This window comes from Glandiceps talaboti, chromosome 23, assembly GCF_964340395.1.
Source record: "Glandiceps talaboti chromosome 23, keGlaTala1.1, whole genome shotgun sequence".
NCBI lineage: Eukaryota > Metazoa > Hemichordata > Enteropneusta > Spengelidae > Glandiceps > Glandiceps talaboti.
This window is the reverse complement of record NC_135571.1, coordinates 10,596,440-10,618,091: the sequence shown is the minus strand read 5'-3', so window position 1 is coordinate 10,618,091 and position 21,652 is coordinate 10,596,440. Positions and strand designations below refer to the sequence as shown.

Genomic DNA, 21,652 nt, shown 5'->3' with positions numbered 1-21,652 from the left:
AGAAAATGGAATGGAAACTTAAAAGTTCACCATCCATTCTGCCACGCTGTATGCCAAATTTTTATTTTTTTTTCAATTTTTCATGTATGGGTTTCCCTTTGCTATGTATTTTGTAACTTCATGATACTAGGTTGCCATGGGAATTTTTAACATGCTTTTACTAGAAGTCTAAATGCCATGATATTAATAAAATGAATGTAAAGTGAGCTAACCTTTCCTCAATGCTTCACAGTACTTTCGCTAGAAGTAATTTCATGATTTCACATCTCATATCAGGAAATTACTCTCCAGAATCCAAAGTTTATTAAATTTCCATCCTGGATAGTCCAGTTCCTGATGGACCATGTTCCGTACTACATTATCTTCATACTATACTGTCTAGTCAATCTCGTTACTCAAGGCATTAATTGTGGTTCAACCCCATTGTGGGCGAAACATTATCATTCTCATGTTTCTAGGATCTATAGGACTGATATGATATGTAAATGTCCAACCAGGACTCCACCTCCAGTCTATTTAAACTAAACTCGTGGCGATGCGACGACGTCATCATGTTTATATGAATGCCGTGGTGGGGGGGGGGGGGGGGGGGGCACAAAATTCTGTGTGAGAGTAACAGGATTAACTAGATAAAACTTTGTAAGTATAATTGTAGATATCCTCCTCTCTCTCTCTCTCTCTCTCTCTCTCTCTCTCTCTCTCTCTCTCTCTCTCTCTCTCTCTCTCTCTCTCTCTCTCTCTCTCTCTCTCGCTCTTGCTCTCTCAACCTCTCTCAACCTCTCTAATCACTATAGTCACAGTCATGGTACATGCAAGACTTCTCACTACCAAAATCACTACACTGAATTATGATCATTACATGTACATGAAAGACACTTCACTACATTGTGATAAAAATGAACTGTTTACAGTTAACTTCTCAATCACTTTTAATAAATAGATTTAGTCTTTTGATATCTACTTTATTATGTTTGTATCACTTAATTTTTAAATTCCTGCTATTTGAATGTCAATTTGATATTTAAATAAATTTGTTTTAAATGTCCAGATTATAACTAAAATAACATGTATTTATTTGTATAGAGTCATAACAGGAAATGGCATTTACATGTAAACGTTAAAATAACAGTACTGCCTTATAAACAAAGTATATACACCATGCCATGCATGCATTAAAACATTACAGTTCACTTGTGAATTCTGTCCCTTGATGAACTCTGACCTTTAACCTCCTGTCTAGACTCCTTGACCTTTGTGTAGTACATGTAACCCAATGCAATGTCAGCATGTGTCATACCAAAGTATAGTTTTCAGTTAGACGACTGTACGGCCTATGGTTTAATGCACTATTCAACCCAGGTCAAAATATCTCAGACATAACTTATTAATATGCAAATACACCCTTTGGTGGATGTCTGTATTTGTTGTCTCTGATATGTATAAACATGGTAAGTTAGTACCCTTTTTTCTAACATCAAGCCAGCCTGGTTCTTAAAAATAAAAGCGTATGGTACATATCAACAACAATTTTTAATTTGAATTCCCAGGTCTTTAAAAGTGTATAGTTTTATTATGTTATGTAATGCTTCTTTTAGATAGTTTATTAGTTTTGTTATTATTTTCCTTTTATGTTTTGTACCATTAACAACTCCCCAGGATTTTGTTATGTGTACTCAAATAAACGAGTGTACTATCCAAGAAAAATTTGAAAAGTTGGCGTGGGTCACTTGCAATTGTTTGAACTCAAACTCAGTAGTTAACGAAATTAGCTTATAAAGATCCAATGACGTAATGTAATATAGGTATCTAAAAATGTTTAAGAAATTGCTGCTATGCAATCAACTGGTCTAACCATTGAATATTAGATGACAATTATGCAGTCATACAAGGCATACATTAGTAGTATACTAACTTAAATTTATAGAGAAATGCATAAGGAACTAATAAACCAGTCCATATATATAGCTGTTAAATCCGACATTTCGAATAAATATTCTTTTTCAAAGGAAAAATTGGCGACACACAAAAATGCCAGGTCAAAACCCGAACATTTCTAAATATATGTTTTTTTTTACTTCATCGTTCCAAACCACAGCCTGTTTTACGGCACCATCCTTAATGAGCCGCCCCCACTGGAAGTGTAGCGGAAGAAATAACAGCTGTGGTTTGCGAGAATGTGTTACTTGAATCCAGAGACTAGTAAAAACATTTATAAGCTTGTGGAACTTTGAAGAAAATGATTTATAGAAAAAACATCTTTTTTTAGTTATATTGTGATCGTGCATATTAATTTAAATCAAAGATATTTTTTGAAATTCATTCAGCCAATATGCAAGTGTTGTACCGGTACACCCATCATTGAGAATATATATACACCTCTCATTTGCATTGACCTCCATCTCACTATCAGTCATCCTGCAATCCTTAGCCTGGCATATTTATGTATTTTCTTTTGCACAAATTTGAATTTTGAAAATTATATTGCTATTTTTCATGGAAAAATTTTGCAGTTGTTATTGATATTTCGAAGTATTGATATAAAGAAAATGTTCATTTTTGTATTCTTTACCATGCTTGCTATGACATACAGTAAAGATTGATTGATTGATTGATTGATTGATTGATTGATTGATTGATTGATTGATTGATTGATTGATAAATAAATAGCTTGGAATTAATTCATAATGTTTTACAAATACAAGGAAATGAAAAAAGTATTTTGTAATTAATATTTCTTCCTGGCAACTAACCAAATGTCTGACGATCATCTGGCATTTAACCAAAGTCTAAATGCTATCCATAGTATCAAATCAATGCAGGTTTTTCCTGGTACTCCAGTTTCCCCCGGCGTCTTCAACACTAGGACACTAGGGCGCTGCTCTTGTGGCGACCATTCAACAAATTTCTGAATTCATTTATTTGGACGAATAAAGATTATGCCATACAACTAGACCTTGAAATATGTTGGATGCCACAGGTAGTACTAGAGTACTAGGGTAACTGAAACACAGATAGTACTAGAGTACTAGGGTAACTGAAACACAGATAGTACTAAGGTAACTGAAACACAGATAGTACTAGAGTACTAGGGTAACTGAAACACAGATAGTACTAGAGTACTAGGGTAACTGAAACACAGATAGTACTAGAGTACTAGGGTAACTGAAACACAGTTGGTATTAGAGTACTAGGGTAACTGAAACACAGATAGTACTAGAGTATTAGGGTAACTGAAACACAGATAGTACTAGAGTACTAGGGTAACTGAAACACAGATAGTACTAGGGTACTAGGGTAACTGAAACACAGATAGTACTAGAGTACTAGGGTAACTGAAACACAGGTAGTACTAGAGTACTAGGGTAACTGAAACACAGATAGTACTAGAGTATTAGGGTAACTGAAACACAGATAGTACTAGAGTACTAGGGTAACTGAAACACAGGTAGTACTAGGGTACTAGGGTAACTGAAACACAGATAGTACTAGGGTACTAGGGTAACTGAAACACAGATAGTACTAGAGTACTAGGGTAACTGAAACACAGGTAGTACTAGGGTATTAGGGTAACTGAAACACAGATAGTACTAGAGTACTAGGGTAACTGAAACACAGGTAGTACTAGGGTATTAGGGTAACTGAAACACAGATAGTACTAGAGTACTAGGGTAACTGAAACACAGGTAGTACTAGGGTACTAGGGTAACTGAAACACAGATAGTACTAGGGTACTAGGGTAACTGAAACACAAATAGTACTAGAGTACTAGGGTAACTGAAACACAGGTAGTACTAGAGTACTAGGGTAACTGAAACACAGATAGTACTAGAGTACTAGGGTAACTGAAACACAGATAGTACTAGAGTACTAGGGTAACTGAAACACAGATAGTACTAGAGTACTAGGGTAACTGAAACACAGGTAGTACTAGAGTACTAGGGTAACTGAAACACAGATAGTACTAGAGTACTAGGGTAACTGAAACACAGGTTGGTAGTACTAGAGTACTAGGGTAACTGAAACATAGATAGTACTAGAGTACTAGGGTAACTGAAACACAGATAGTACTAGAGTACTAGGGTAACTGAAACATAGATAGTACTAGAGTACTAGGGTAACTGAAACACAAATAGTACTAGAGTACTAGGGTAACTGAAACACAGATAGTACTAGAGTACTAGGGTAACTGAAACACAGATAGTACTAGAGTACTAGGGTAACTGAAACACAGATAGTACTAGAGTTCTAGGGTAACTGAAACACAGATAGTACTAGAGTACTAGGGTAACTGAAACACAGATAGTACTAGAGTACTAGGGTAACTGAAACACAGATAGTACTAGAGTTCTAGGGTAACTGAAACACAGATAGTACTAGAGTACTAGGGTAACTGAAACACAGGTAGTACTAGAGTACTAGGGTAACTGAAACACAGGTAGTACTAGAGTACTAGGGTAACTGAAACACAGGTAGTATTAGAGTACTAGGGTAACTGAAACACAGCTAGTATTAGAGTACTAGGGTAACTGAAACACAGGTAGTACTAGGGTATTAGGGTAACTGAAACACAGATAGTACTAGAGTACTAGGGTAACTGAAACACAGATAGTACTAGAGTACTAGAGTAACTGAAACACAAATAGTACTAGAGTACTAGGGTAACTGAAACACAGATAGTATTAGAGTACTAGGGTAACTGAAACACAGATAGTACTAGAGTACTAGGGTAACTGAAACATAGATAGTACTAGAGTACTAGGGTAACTGAAACACAGATAGTACTAGAGTACTAGGGTAACTGAAACACAGATAGTACTAGAGTACTAGGGTAACTGAAACACAGATAGTACTAGAGTACTAGGGTAACTGAAACAGATAGTACTAGAGTACTAGGGTAACTGAAACATAGATAGTACTAGAGTACTAGGGTAACTGAAACACAGATAGTACTAGAGTACTAGGGTAACTGAAACACAAATAGTACTACAGTACTAGGGTAACTGAAACACAAATAGTACTAGAGTACTAGGGTAACTGAAACACAAATAGTACTACAGTACTGGGTAACTGAAACACAGCTAGTACTAGAGTACTAGGGTAACTGAAACACAGATAGTACTAGAGTACTAGGGTAACTGAAACACAGATAGTACTAGAGTACTGGGTAACTGAAACACAGCTAGTACTAGAGTACTGGGTAACTGAAACACAGATAGTACTAGGGTAACTGAAACACAACTTTTAAAATCTGTGATAAAAACATTGCAAGGTACATGTGACTTTCCCACAGTGTCTGATTTTAAATCGTTTTTCTGATTTCGTTGGTAATACCAACAAAATTTTTGTATTCATGCAAAAGAAGAGTCATTTGTACCTAAAGACATTTAACATTGTATTGTATACGTGTTTCATATCTACTCTACTGGTCGAAAAATATTCTATTGTATGTTTGACATTCTGCTGGCATATCCACAAAGCTAGAAGCCCTGAATTAATTCTATTTTAAAAGTTATGGAAATGTCACAGTTCGTATTAAATTGAACTGCATCATATCTATGTGCTATTGTATCCAGAAGACAAATATTTTTCAGTTTTATAAACTTTGGGTGCAGTATCAGTGGCCAGCTCTGGTAGTGGTGTTGTGGCCAGTGCTGGAAACCCCAGGCCCCATTTTAGACCCACTTTGACTAAAAATCAATACCCCATTTTAGACCATTACAGGTTTTTAAAAGATGAAAGTTTCGACCAAAATCCATTTTCCTTAGGAGGTAACATTGTGTGGCAATTAATGGCAATTATGATTTGGTAAAGGACGATGGACAACATTTTAGACCAGAAGCAAAATAAAAAATAATGCAAAGTGGACCCCATTCTTGACTATTCTGCTCAAACAAAACAGATGCCATTTTAGACCAAAGGGCTGGAAAAATCACCCCATAGGGCGGCACATATATGTATATACTCAAATAAGGGGAGTAGCCCCACCCCACCCCCTCAGGCTAAATACATCATGGGTCCACTTTATATGTAGCTAATTTGTATGCACTCTGATGTGAAATCGCGATGTATATATCCATGTGAAAAGAGGAGAAAGAATAAAAGAAATATTATTGTCAATTGGTGACAGGAAATTTCACTTTTGAGCAGGTTTGATGTTTATTGACTAGACAAGCATTACAGTGTGGTTGTATAGGAATGATAAAGATCATATTGTAACATATTATAAAGTATGTGTCACACACAATATGACACATGCATGCACACACTTGCACATATGTATGTACGTACGTACACACCCGGGATACACACACATACATACACATACCATTACATACATAGTACATACATAGCGTACATATACACACACATACGGCATACATACATACATACATACATATAATACATACATACATACATACATACATACATACATACATACATATAATACATACATACATACATACATACATACATACATACATACATACATGCACACATGCACTCGCTTGCTTGCATACATACATACATACATACATACATACATACATACATACATACATACATACATACCGTCATACATGCATACATATTGAAAATTTGTGAATTTAAAATAGTACATTGTCATGTCATAATTTAGACAAAAATCATGGAGTTTTCTGTACAGATTGCATCTGTGAATTTGCACTAATTATATTGATTAGCATTCTTCTATTTATAGTTCACACTTTCGCTCTGTGTCCTTTGTTTCCATTGTGTACAACCTAGCGACAGCTGCCTCAAGGTTCAAAATTTGGCGCCAAGTGCTTTGCTTGGATTGGGCGAAAAAGTGGGCGCTGTCCCTAATGTGATTAGATAACCTCTTCCCGCTTGGCCGCATGAATGAAATATCGACGTAGGTGTATCATGTGACGTATTTTAACCAATCAATTAAACTCAATTATTCACGTGATTGATATGGTAATGCCTCAGCGCTTGCGTCCTCCTCAGTACCGCGAACTGCATACTTCACGACCATAACATTCACAACTGTTCTTCTACCAAAGAGGCTGTCATCACGTCTGGTCTGTTCCTGATAACGAATACATCATGGAAACAACACCCCAAAGAAAGAAACATCTGTCTGCCGAAGACACGCCAGATGATTTCGCTAATATGCATGGCAGTCCTGATTCCGGCCGCTATTCCGTCGATGGTGTTAATTGTGTCGTCGAACTTACTCCAATGATCAAAAAGCCGGTCACTCGTATTCTGGTGAGTGGAAAATTTCTCACATCTGCCTCTAACAATACTAAGATAACTACCAATCACAAATTTTTAATTCTTCATGATCGCACGTGGAAATGTACATTTCATGGGATGTCTCTAATTTGCCATATGTATTTTTCGCTGTATTTATTTCAACAACACGGTATGATACCAGTCGTAAAAATTGGCGCGCCATTGAACCGCGCCAAAATACTATATTACGCGCGTATTTAACGTTTCTTTGTTTACATTCACGTTCGGTACAAAAAATATTGTAAAGTCAATGTCAGTCCAACTTTTAGCAGTGGTATATATTTAGCAGACATTTCAGCTCCCTGGAGAAAGTTTATGTATCAAATTATTCCCGTTAATATAGAAGGAAAGCGTATAGTTATTAAAAATGTTTTACCACGTCGTGCAGTGATACGGGATCATGACATTGATGGTGGCACAGTGCCAAGCCTGTATGACTCTATGAGTAGGAACCATGCGGTCTGGTACCAACTGTACCGAAATATATATTTAAAAAAAATGCAATTTGTTATTTCATATAAAATTTAAAAATAGGTTTATTCAGAGACCTCAAAATGTGCGTAAGTATACAATAAAACCATTTGATGTAATCAGAAACACTTGGCGTTTTAGATCGATGGAAATTGATCGCGTAGTACAGAACTGGTGAAATCCGGCCATGTACTACTACGTCACTAAATGGATATGTAGTACGAATTGCGTGGATTTGACAAAAAACAGTGTGTGCTTCTGTGAATTCTTAATCAGACAAGTTAGAAAAAAACGTGCAGTATGGATGAATTTATCAGACTTCCGTTGCTGGATGACTTTTTACTGAGACTGTGAGAGTACGATGTGACCTAACGTCATTGCATGCACGTAACACACACACACACACTCACTCACTCAGCTCACCGGCCTTTTTTCACTTTCTCTCGTGTGTTTTCTCAATAAAATAATCCAGAATTTATTTATGTACATCTTCGTCAGACGATCGATCACTTTCTGTCGAAACGAGTAACACCATTGTCACGAGGACCGGTATTCTTGTAAATATACTGGGTGATTGTGGCAATCTTTGAGTCCACGTGGTACTCATGCCATGGTTACTATGAATATAACTGTACTTAGGGATACAATATTGATCAACACGGCTCCATATAACCAGTCCGTCACAACATACAAACTGTCATATATAAGTCCAATGAGTAGAACCTCAGACCACTTCTTTAGTGGTCTCAGTTAACATAAAAGTGTGTACTGGCCAAGGTGTACGAAATATTGACTGTACAATTTTCTAATGACCCACATAGAGCCAGAGAGATTGGCGAATAACAAACAGAACAGCCATATTGTAAAATGGGGAAATATGAACTTGCAAGTTGCATTGTGCATTGTAATATTAGAAGTCAGACTTGTCTGATGTGGATTGTTTCGAAGAGTACCGATTCGTAACTATTTCAGGATACCCTATTAAAATGCAAGCTAGTCGCAGTATACTATCGTTTCACTGCAAAACATGTTTCACTTGTATTATCATGTATCACAATATAGTGGTGGTGGTAGTGAATGAAAAATTGCATTAATAATAAAATAAAATAATTCCTTTGTAATTTTGTGTATGCTTATATAATATTTCCTGTCTATTTAATATTTAGTCAGGTTTTTACAAGAATAAACCTTTTTTTATTTTTGTATTTTTGTAGTATTCTCACAATGATGAATAAAAATTGAGATAATGCAAGCTCTAGAAATGGATTCTTTTAAAATATGAAATTACAACTCAGAGCAAGTCAGAGCACATATTTCTGTTTTCGCAAAAATTACATTTTGGACAGTGCCGTAAAAGAGGCCTGCAGTTTTACCGTTTATGATGTCTGTTTAAGAGACAACAGTGAAAATAAGAAATGAAAACTATTCATAGACATTTGGTTTTAAAAATATAATAAAAAGCTATCCAGTGATCGAGTCTAAAGTGGTTCCCTTTCGATACATAGTGTAGTTATTGCATTGTAAAGAGCCTGTGATACCTGTGTTACTAATATAACTAGCTTATAATATATAAATTTTTACATCTAACATTTTTAGCCCACCCACTCATACTCACATATACATTAACTAGACTATCACAGTCCTCATCGCATCGCATCACATTTCTAAAACGGCTGTTATTTATGTATCGATATCTACTACATAATTGTACTGTGGGCCCTCATTGATTACATAGGGCTAATCATTTGCTGACGTGTTACTGCGATGCTCGGGACATTGAAGTAACACTAGTCGCAGTAGCATGACAACAACAGTTATGCTGTAGATATCAGTACATACAAAATAGCCCTTTTAGCGATGTTCCTGAGGACAGGTGAGAGAATCTAGAACACTTATCTATTACTACATGTAGGTGGTGGTTCTAACAATAGTTTTACTACATTCCTTACAAAATAATTAAACCAATCGAAGACATAGAAGTATGGAATTTGTGATCCTGGTGAGGACTCTTGACCAAGACAGATCGAAAGCCCAATGCTAAAAACTTTGAACTGGGTGTGTGTTATAACTTTTGTAAATTAATCGAGAACAGCAGTCAAGTTGAAGTATTTTGTGTAACTTACTGTTGAAATCCTAAACTTTACCTTTTAAAGTTAATGTTGTTAAGATATTCATAGTGGTGAATTTACATTTTGAAATCATAAAATTTAAAAACCTTACCTAGATTATTTTACATTTTAATATCTTACTCTGACATCAATTCTTTGATCGTCATGACACTTGTAAATGTTAGACTGTTTCTAGGAATCCCTATCTTTTATTTAAGTTCAAAAACCACATCTTCCTGTGTCAGAAGGAAAAAACAGAAATTCATCTTGATAAGATACTTATGACTAATAGATGCTAACGCCAAAATAAACAACTAAGAAAAATGTGTGTGTTACTTTGATAAATGTCGGTGCTTGTTGGTAAATGTAGTATGCATGAATGTATAGTTCTGTTGAAAAGTACACATATCACCTCATTTCACATAGTCAAGTTCCTATACAGTATCGTTACAATTTATACCTTCACTCACAGACCAGTTAGACCACAGTTGGCATCCAGAATACATTTCACAGTAAGACAGCCTTGAAACACCATACACATGTTGACCATACATGGCTTGGCTTGACTGATCACAAGGCCAACATCTTCCTCTATTTCCTGGAAGACTGTGTCACCCCAACACAGACTATTTCCTGATGGCGGAACCTAGACCTCAAGTCTTTGGGCGTTTTCCACTTTTTAATTTGAAGAATTAAAAAAAAACACCCACAATTGTGTTTGTTTTGTGTGAAATGAGGAGGAGGAGGGAGGCAGTGGTTGTGAACAGTCAGGGGGACACTAAGCCCATAATGTATGTGTATGCGAGTGACAGAGTTGTAGTACATGACAACGCTACATCAATTGATGGCATACATGTAGAAACACCCACTTCCAGACCCCTTAGTTATTGAAATATGGTTATTTATAACAGCGATTGACTTTGAAATTCACCATTTGCCTGATACAGACAGATACGTGTTCATCGACCAGTAAATCAGTTCCTCAATCACGACTGGCTTAAACTCTGACCTGAAATACTATCTGGGTGTCTAGCAACTTCCTTGTATGTACATCATGTATCTGTATTTGTAGCAGTAATCCAGGAAATGCAAGCCACTTTATTTTGAAAAGACAAGCCAGGAATGTTCTGTGTCAGTAAATTCAATTATGTTGATTTGGACTATACGACGTCAATTTCTTGTGACGTCAGTTTCTTGTGACGTCAATCAGTAACTATCTTGAAATGTTTAAGAGTTGAACGTCTTCGATTTATTATCTTGAGATCAGAAATGTTCTAATTTGACCGTCAATTGAACATACATAACCCACGCTTTCTATGATTACGTGAAGTTTCACTGCCTTGTTTTAAATGTTCATTCACATCGAAGTGATGTCGTGTATACACAACTGAGCTGTACAATTATAGTCTGGATGCCAGCGTGTATCAAGTTATCTCAAGACGTCTTAAGATTCAAACCCAATGGATAGCCTTTAGACTATATTGTATATAGCTTCAATAATTGCATCAAATGAATTTTATCAGAAATTTTTTGAAAATCTTGCGGGAACTTAAAATTCAGGGCATAAATGTCAAAAGTTGAATTTATTCCCAGCTAGTAGTATTTTGAAACTGAAAGGAAAAAACCGGGTTCTTGTCTAGGTCTCAGATTTTTATGCAAGGTATATTACGTATGATGAATTATGTATGACGAAGTTTGAACAGAAAGTGCATTGGATCCCAGTTGATATGCATTACCTAAAGTACACACTTTCTCGTCCGTACATATGAGGCCAAACAAAAATAGTTGTTTGGTTCCAGTTACCCAACCCCACCTAGTTTTTCACACCGACCCTAAACTTTTTTTTTGTATTCGAGAAAAATACTAATAAAATTGTGAAAATCATGAAGTCTCACAAGAAATAGTGTAAACTGACATCAACTTAAAAAGATAATATAAAATTATTCTTCCAATCTGTAATGGCTGTACATCTGATAGGAAGAAATAAACAACACAGAGACCATGTAGAAAACAATGGAAAACCTGAACTAAACACTCACACATGAAAAATAAATATAATAAAATAAAATAAAAAAATCTACCTACCCCACCTATTTTAAAATTGAATGTAATCGGAACCACACAATTTTTTTTTTACGCCTAAGTGCACAATGTCATATGGCTTGAAATTCGAACTGAGGACACTTAAAGGTATATTTCCTTTTCTAGGTCAGGACAGCATGAGTTCTAAGCAACAACCTCGTAGGACTGATCAAGTTCATATTCAACTTAATATCCTACCATCCACTCAATTTCCTTTCAATTCAAGGAATTTTATACCATTAAGTGGATTTCCTTAGAATTCAAGGAATTTTACATCATCAAAGTACTTCAGAAGGGTAAAGATATTTGTACTTGAAGTGCAAGTATGCACACATATATGTAGTTGAAAGTAATCTAAGGACAAACTTAGAAGGCCAGTCTGTTAGTAAAAGAAGGCCAGCTACATGTACTGTATTGCAATGATCACCAGTATGTAATATGCAGAAAAAATTATCCCCCAAACATGAACTCAGCTTCTGTCCCTTTAAACTGACTCAAAAAATGGCTGTAATAGAATACACAGTATGTTGAAAATCTACTTTTAACAATGAAATTTCTGAGCATCTCAGACAAATATATGTTTTACTCCATGGTTTAGAGAGTAGACCATGTTAGCATCCGGACAAACCAAAAATGTATTCACTGAAAATTGTCAAAATACCAATAATTAGAGATTATACATGTCAATTTGGGGTCTGTTTTATCTACATGTACATGTAGTAATAAGTTTATATTGTGATTCGTTGGCGTTGCTGATTTGTGGGTACGGACCCATAAATGAATTTGATGGGATTTATTGTACATCCCATATTATCATGTGTACTGCTACACAAATATGTTTACCAACAGGTGATGCAATAATACTGTTCTGGTTGTATTGTATTATGAGTCAGTCATTATAACTAACATAATATTTCCAAAAAATGTTCTATTTGCAACTTTAAGAAAAACAATTCTTAGAAACCAGCTACATGTTTAATCAAAAGTGAGGTTGTTAACTTCAGAATTGTTACTTGCATACCTTAAAACACAATTTGTATGGGGTTTATTGACTAATCCCTGGAGATCAATATGTTATGTGTTTACATTGTTTATTTGAAATAATCACAATGTCATGTGTTGGTAATGTGAGCGTGACAGTAACAAAGGATGATTCATTGGGGTCATTGACCCAATGCCGGACAGGAAACTAAAGAGCAAAAGTTAATATGTAATGTTTAGTGTTGTGGTCAAACCATAGATCCTACACATGTAGGGTTAGTACCACAGTGGGCACCCAGACTACCTACCTGTAGTCTTGAAGGACTAACACTACTACACTATTTCAACTATCCTAACTGTAGCCTACCTGTAGACTTGAAGTACTAACACTACTACACTATTTCTGTTATCCTAACTGTAGCCTACCTGTAGTCTTGAAGGACTAACACTACTACACTATTTCAGCTATCCTAACTGTAGCCTACCTGTAGACTTGAAGTACTAACACTACTACACTATTTCAGCTATCCTAACTGTAGCCTACCTGTAGACTTGAAGGACTAACACTACTACACTGTTTCTGTTATCCTAACTGTAGCCTACCTGTAGACTTGAAGGACTAACACTACTACACTATTTCAGCTATCCAAACTGTAGCCTACTTGTAGACTTGAAGGACTAACACTACTACACTATTTCAGCTATCCTAACTGTAGCCTACCTGTAGACTTGAAGGACTAACACTACTACACTATTTCAGCTATCCTAACTGCAGTCTACCTGTAGTCTTGAAGGACTAACACTACTACACTATTTCAGCTATCCTAACTGTAGCCTACCTGTACTCTTGAAGGACTAACACTACTACACTATTTCAGCTCTCCTAACTGTAGCCTACCTGTAGACTTGACGGACTATCTGATAGTGTTTCTTGAAGAGCCAATTTCTAGGTAGAATTTTGGTGGAAATATTCTGAAATTTAAGAATAGCATTTATTTGTTCAGCCAGAATTTAATCTGGGTATACATAAATCACTCTTACCATAACTCGCATACGTGTATAATATCGTTAGTATGCCTCCTTCAGAGCACCAGATCTCAACTGAGAGGATTTGGAATTTTTTGGACAAACATTCTAATAAATTACAGCGTGTGTAAATATATAATATTTTAGTTGTAGGAAAACCTGGTAGATACTTTGGAACATAAAATATTTTTACAGCGGAAAGTCAATTGACTATTTTTTTTATTACAGTGGTACTACTGTGTGTATAATATTAAAAAATCATGAACTAACTCTTTGTTTGAGTCAGTAAATCTGTTGATTTGTTTTTAAAAGTTTCAGTTTATTCTGAGATTGCGTGGCCTGGAAACCATGATATTCTTTGTTACATGGAAAGCAAGACTCAAATGTTACTTCTATGCTTGGTAGTCAGGTTTACAAATGTAGCCAAGTGAACAGTTTGCACAGTGGCAATTCCTAACTATTTCCAAAGTGTCATAAAATTTTCTAAGATATTATTTTGAAAGCTTGAATTCTCCGTTACCTGTAAGCAATCACAGATTAATTACAGTATGTGACGGCATACTACCATAAAAAGACAAGTGTAAAGAAAAGTGTACATATCCCAGACATTTTTTATGGTTTGAGATTTATTTTTAGTTCATCCGATTTATAATTCAAACAACTACATATAACTCAATTGCTGTCTATAACACACTTAGAGTTGATCAAAATACCCACAGTAAAGTGACTGTCAGCCAATAGTAATACAGGCAAAGATCGTGTTGATTACTGTAGTTCCGGAAATTGCATTAATTTGGTTAATTACCAATGCTAGTCACGTAATAGACTTTTGCGTAGGATGGAATCAACTACATTGCTGTAATAAACAAGTTATGACATCACAGTGAATTGACGTCTTTAGACAGACAGATTATAGATACAAATAGCCGTAAGACTACATTGATTTGGAGTCATATTTTATGACTTGTCACATCCAGTGTTTTAAGATAACGTTAATGGTCTCAAATACTTGTGCATTTTTCCAGGAAATGTTATTTGTACATCAAAGTAAATATGAATGTTGGATGGTTAGTTATAAATAAAGTGGTGAAAGACTTCATCTATCACTGACTCTTTTAGTATCACTCTTGGCAGAATTCTTTCTGTATTTGTTTCTCCTTTTGTCAATCTTGGTTTTTCTTTTATTCTCTTGCCCCATTCTCTCTCTTTCTCTCTCTCTCTCTTTCACTCTCTTTCTTTCTCTTTTTCTTTCTCTTTCTCTCTCTCTTGCTCTCTCCCTTTCTCTTTACCTCTCTCTCTTTCTCTCTTTTGTGCTCTCTCTCTCTCTCTCTCTCTCTCTCTCTCTCTCTCTCTCTCTCTGTCATGTCTCTTATTTCTATTCCATTCAGTTCTCCAAATAAATGAAACCACTATTGATTTCTAACAATGATGTTTCACATGCACCACACACCACAGGAATGTTGACTGATCATTTGTCATACCAAATAACTAAGCATAAAGTAAATACACATGTACAAAATGCACCAGCTGAAACGTTCTACGTGCAAACAGTCAGTTTTATAGTTGTCATGCCATTGGCATTTTGTGCTAAAAAACCACATTCAGGTCTATAAACACGTACAGAACGTATAACATACATGTCATAGTTTTTTGTACATATGTGTAGTAGCATTCTTTACATACATACATACATACATACATACATACATACATACAATGATACATACATACATACATACATACATACATACATACATACATACATACATACATACATACATACATACATACATACATACATACATACATACATACAATGATACATACATACATACATGCATACATACATACATACATACATACATACATACATACATACATACATGATATACATACATACATACATACATACATACATACATACATACATACATACATACATACATACATACATACATACATACATACATACATACATACATGATATACATGTAAAATGTTTGAAATGTAAACTAAAATTGTGGTAATTTTGAACATATAAAACTTTCATTATTTTATAAATCTTTGTGTTGTACATCTCAAAATCTTGTTAAAAGTGTCCATGTTGGTAAACACAAATATCACAAATAGAAGGGGAAAAAAAATTTCAAAATCAATAAGTTTAGCTATTATGTTTTATGAAATTTTTGTGGATGAAATATTATGGCTACATGCCACATTGATTTTTGCCTTTCATACTATTTATGGCATTTTGCCAACTCTATTTAGCATGTTTGTAAATGATGTTGTTACTATGGATACAGCCACGTCGTAAAAGAATTAAAACTACCAAGTTTACATTGGAATTTAAAGTTCTTGTTTTGACCTATATACGTTAGGGAGTGGCAAAATATTGGAATAATGATACAGATAATATATATATAGCTTTAGTTTTATCAAAAAATCAGTTCAAAATTCTTAACTAGCAAAGTTTTTACAAAAATAGTAAAACGCATACACTTTGAAATCTGGTCCTATTCACACACAGTCCTTTGCAATGTTTTCAATTAATTTTGCAGACAAAAAAAAACAAGAAAAGCTACTTTAATTAGGATGGGTTGTTTTTTAACAAATTGTTTCAAACTGTTATCATAGTTTCAAGCCTTTTTTGCTAAAGTTTTTCCATGATTTTAGGAAATCTGATAAATTAAGGTAAAGATGTATTCAAAAAATACTGATTTAGCACTTTTTTTTGCAAAGTACACAAGTAAATATAGCTGTTAGTTGGGATTAATGGTAGCAGCTGTAACATATGACACAAAAATATGTCTAGATTTTGACGTTATGCATTACGCTGTTTGAAACAGAGGTGATTAATTGTTTTCAAATGTTTATTTTAATCATACAATTCCAATTAATAAGATGAGTTTTGGTAAAAGATTTATTGATGATGAGTTAAAAAGAAGCAAAAAAAAATTTATTCAAGTGATTGAATTGTAATATTTGAATTTGGTGATGTTGTTGCGTCAAGCCTCATCAAGGTACAAAAAATACAATACGTGTACTAAACTGTTGTTTTTGTTTTAAGTACCCTCATGAAACTATTTCAGACCCTTGATAACAAAAATAGCCAAAAAATTTCCCTTCTAGATCTTCAACCAGCAACTATAGAGGGTGTTACTGCTCACGGAGTCATCTTGTGAAATACTTGCTTTTGTTTTGTTTTGATTTGGTTAGTAAAGATTTAAAATGTACCGGAGTTCCCCAGTCATTTTACTGGAGTTCCCAACTTGAATTTTTGTGTGATGTGTTCTTTAGCCATATTGCTAAGATCTCTAGTTAAATGAGTTGATACACTGTATTGGATGTGTTCTTTAGTCATTTGATCTGTGTCCTAACTATATTATGCCATGGGGAACCTGACATTCACATAGTTTACTAACTGTAAGATATGTTGTGTCGTCTGCCCTCATTGGCCTTCTCTCACTGGGTTTACCGATGTGTGAGGGCGCACCGTCACTGCATACCTTACAGACTAAGATTTTACCTGTATACAATTTTTCACAAAGCCATGTCTAATACATGTATATATGATACATGTACTCGTATTAATTGACTAAGTGCAAGTTTTCTAGCAAGAACCCTTCTTTATCATTTATGCCAGTTTCCGATAACACGACCAACCTCAGTTTAATTCTCTGACCTCAACATTTTTGAAACATTTAAAACAAAAAGATAAGGAATTCTTTGTATTCTTGACCTTCATGTATGTCTGTTTTCTTTCCCCAGTCATGTCTGTAAATATTTCATCAAACTATCACAGAACAGAGTATTCTGACCGACATTTTGTATGTTTTTGGGGTCGAAGCAGTAGTTTTCAAAAATAAAAACAATTGAAAAGGTAAAATCAAATCAAATCATGACTTACCTTCCTTATTTTCTGTTGCCATGGAAACACATTTATTTATTTTATCCAAAAAAGTATACTCTTAATAAATTTTATCAACTACACTTCTATAACAGTAATCTTTTCTACAAATGAAATAAACCACTCCATTCGTTGCTAAGGTTACCAGTATTTGCATACGAGTCAAAATACACGTACTGTCACTGACAGATACTGAGAGTGATTAATTAGTGTGTGGTGTGGCGTGGCACTGCTGGTGTGGCACTGCTGGCTAATACCAACCTATATACACATATACATACCTTTACCCCTACCTCCTTTATCACTCAAGGTCATGTGATATATAGGTCAATGATATGCTTTCGTGACATGTCGGATTTCATCGGAATCAGTTGAGGAGATCACTAACTGATTACATGTACCCAAAAGCTGCACTAGCTGTAACAAAACTGTTTTGTTTTTTTAAAACTGTTTGCATTTTTTAAAAATTTGCTTTTTTTAAAACTGTTTTGGTTTTTTAAAACTGTTTGGTTTTTTAGCACAACTGTTTTGTTAGATACAGTGGTATATTCTTAAAGTTTAAACTGGCTGCAGTATATGGATGAGGATTGGGTATTTATTTTGGATTTTTAATTTAAAAGGTAATTTTATCATGGCTTCCTACTTGAGAAATCAATGTGAAACAACGTATACCAAGTCCTTGTTTGTAAATCAATATCCATATTGCCACTTTAATGTTGTCCACCCTGAACAGTCATGAATCACCTGTGGTTAAACACATTTGTGTACCGATACATATATAGTATGGTACAAAAAATTCAATCAAATTGAGTTTTGGGTCTATACCCTAAAATCAACTCTCCAATGAATCATGGTTTCAACTTATTACTATTTTGTTGTGTTTATGATATGGAGCTAAGACCAGTCCAACTACAGAGTGATGTACACACTGTGAAAAGCCAAGTCTTGAGGAAAGTAACAAGTTTAATAATGAACAAGACATGAGTTTTCATATAGGATTAAGAAGTATCTTTAATTCAACATTTTGGCTTTACACAGAACGCCTTCTTCAGAAATAGAGCAATGTAGAGGCGTGTGTTGCTAGCTAGGTAAACGCTATAGTATAATTACAAATGTAGTTGTATAAAAAAAGAAAGTATTTCAAGTTGTTGACCATGAGGGCGCTGTAATATTCTAAGTGGGGAAAAGAAAAGTCAAACAGTGTTACTGTGTAGTATGAGGGCGCTGTAGTACATGGTCTACATTTCCCATGTATGTTGAGGTTATTGTAAATCGCAGTGTACTCAAAAATGTTCACTAAAAATGTCTCAAAATAAAAAAAAAGGAACTGAAATCTGTTTCCCATTCCTTTATGTGAAATTCAAAAGTTAAAATACATCAGTGTAAAAAAAAACCATAAAAATATCACTCTTAATACCTATATTTTGGGAGGTTCCTTATCTGTATTTGGGGGTAGGGTGGGGTGGGAGTAGGGCTTCAAATACAGATTTCACAAGAAGTATATTTCATCATTTGTTTTGCTATGTCAATGCACTTCAAACTGAAAACACACACAAAAAATTCATAATTCTACTATAGTTTGCAGGTGATAGCCCACTCAGGTTACCACTGATTATGTGATGAGGATGGAAGATTTATGGACATGAAAGTATTTTAATACAAATATTTCCAATAGAGGAAATCTGTTTTCAGTTCAGGAATATGGGACTACAGGTCACAATCCTTGGGCTAGCAATTTCTGAAACTGGTAGCCCACTAGGACTAAAAAAGAAAAAAGTTAATTTCAAGCCCTGATATGTAACTTTTTTACCCCTTTCAACAAATGTTATACCAATTTAAGGGTTAAAAAGAGGTTTTTGACCTATGAGTTTTTGAATAGATATCCCATAATTATATTATTTTTGTTTGTTTTTTATTTCCCTCCTCATCAAAAGTAAACCATGACAGTGTTAAATGCTAACAAGACTACCTTAGGTAGAGTACAACATAGAAAGCAACACAAGAAATTTGTGAAATGTACACATATTTGTGAACAACGTTATACCCAATAATAACTTGGAAACCAAGTTCATAGTTTTTTTTTGTGTACTACAAAATGGTGGACCCATTGTTATGTTTTTTAGTGACATGATGTGATGCCTTTGTCTTCCTTTCCTATTTGAATACTGTGTGCTTTTACTTTATGCAAATAAGTTGAGGTCAGAGGTCAGCAATTGATATGCAAATGACAGTTTTAAATCCAGCCACCCTATTGTGAATTCATTGTTGATCAGTTTGTTCGTGCTACTTCAGCTGGTAGGGCTTTCTGTTGGTTTTTTGTAAGAGCAATTTTACTGTGACGCTATGGCTTCTAACAGAAAAGATGATGTTGAAATGGTTCAGCAACCACAACACAGGAATACATCAGGTATAACCAATCCTGGTGTAGACACGACAGATGAAATAGTGGCGGTACCTGTAAGTTTTATTTCCAAGTTTTTTTTTCATTGCCACTCCCGACAAGTTGTTTTGTATTTACAAGGTTCACACCATACTCATGACCTTGGCAAACAGTCTCAATGTAAACATGTTAGATAGGAGAAAATCTTGCGTTTTTCAAGTGATGTTTTTCTCCGTTCACTTTCAAAAGCAAACAAAGAGGATAGTTTACCAAGGACAGTATATATTGACATTGTATAAATTTGTTGATAAACTGCCGACAGAGAAAGTATTTCACCTTTCACTTAATCTTCTAACTGTTACTGTTACGGTTACGGGATAAATTTAATAGACAGTTTTATTACGTTTTAAAGTTTTGTAGACTTTTTAGCACCTTGACACTGTTAGAGGTTTCCTTCTGTCGATTATTGATACCGAGTTTGTGTGATGCCACCATTATCATGTCTAAACACGATTTAAAAGTAAGATTGATTTAACTTTTGTGTTCAACAGGTGGTTGTACAGGGCGTAGAAAATTTAAAGGCGTTGTTGCAAATAACGGATCAAAATACCTTTATTTATTTATTTGTTACAATGCCTTGACCCCTGGACTGGTCATCATAAAAGCCACATACCTTGAAAGTTGTTGGTTTTGTGAGGTTTTCTGGTTTTATCAGACTTTTGATAACAACTGTGGTCAAACTATGCAGCAATATTTTCAATGTTTTTTATGAAGGTAGGGGAACCATAGTAACAGAAGAAGGAAAAATCTGGCGAAACTTACAAGACTTTCTGTACAATGTACTATAATGTTGATTTAGAACACTGGTAAAATAACTGGAGAACTCAAGTAGATTTTACCTACTTACCACCCTTAACAAACACACTAGTAGGGAACCCAGGTAAAATGACTGGGAACTCGGGTAGATTTTACCTACTTACCACCCTTAACAAACACACTAGTAGGGAACCCAGGTAAAATAACTGGAGAACTCAGGTAGATTTTACCTACTTACTACCCTTAACAAACACACTGGTAGGGAACCCTGGTAAAATGACTGGGAACTCGGTTGGATTTTACCTACTTACCACCCTTAACAAACACACTAGTAGGGAACCCAGTTAAAATGACTGGGAACTCGGGTAGATTTTACCTACTTACCAACCTTAACAAACACACTGGTAGGGAATCCTAGTAAAATGACTAGGGAACTCCGGTAGATTTTTCCAATGTGTTACTCTTGATACAAACTGTATTCACAATAGTACCACAGACCATGGAAGGTGTAGCTTTGTCCTTTCTCCTTGTCTTGTTGTCTACACTTATAGCACCCATTGAACTGCTTCTATATTATAAAGTGACATAACTCTACAGTGCTTT

General features: G+C 34.9%; 1 protein-coding gene across 1 annotated transcript in view; it reads left to right on the top strand.

Moving 5' to 3' along the window:
- The first annotated feature begins 6,968 nt into the window (after window positions 1-6,968).
- LOC144452582 (solute carrier family 28 member 3-like) overlaps window positions 6,969-21,652 on the top strand; it is a 32,860-nt gene continuing 18,176 nt past the window's right edge. Inside the window, exon 1 of the mRNA XM_078143701.1 lies at window positions 6,969-7,251. Within this exon, the coding sequence (XP_077999827.1) occupies window positions 7,087-7,251 (165 nt within the window). The 5' untranslated portion in view covers window positions 6,969-7,086. The remainder of the gene's footprint in view (window positions 7,252-21,652) is intronic.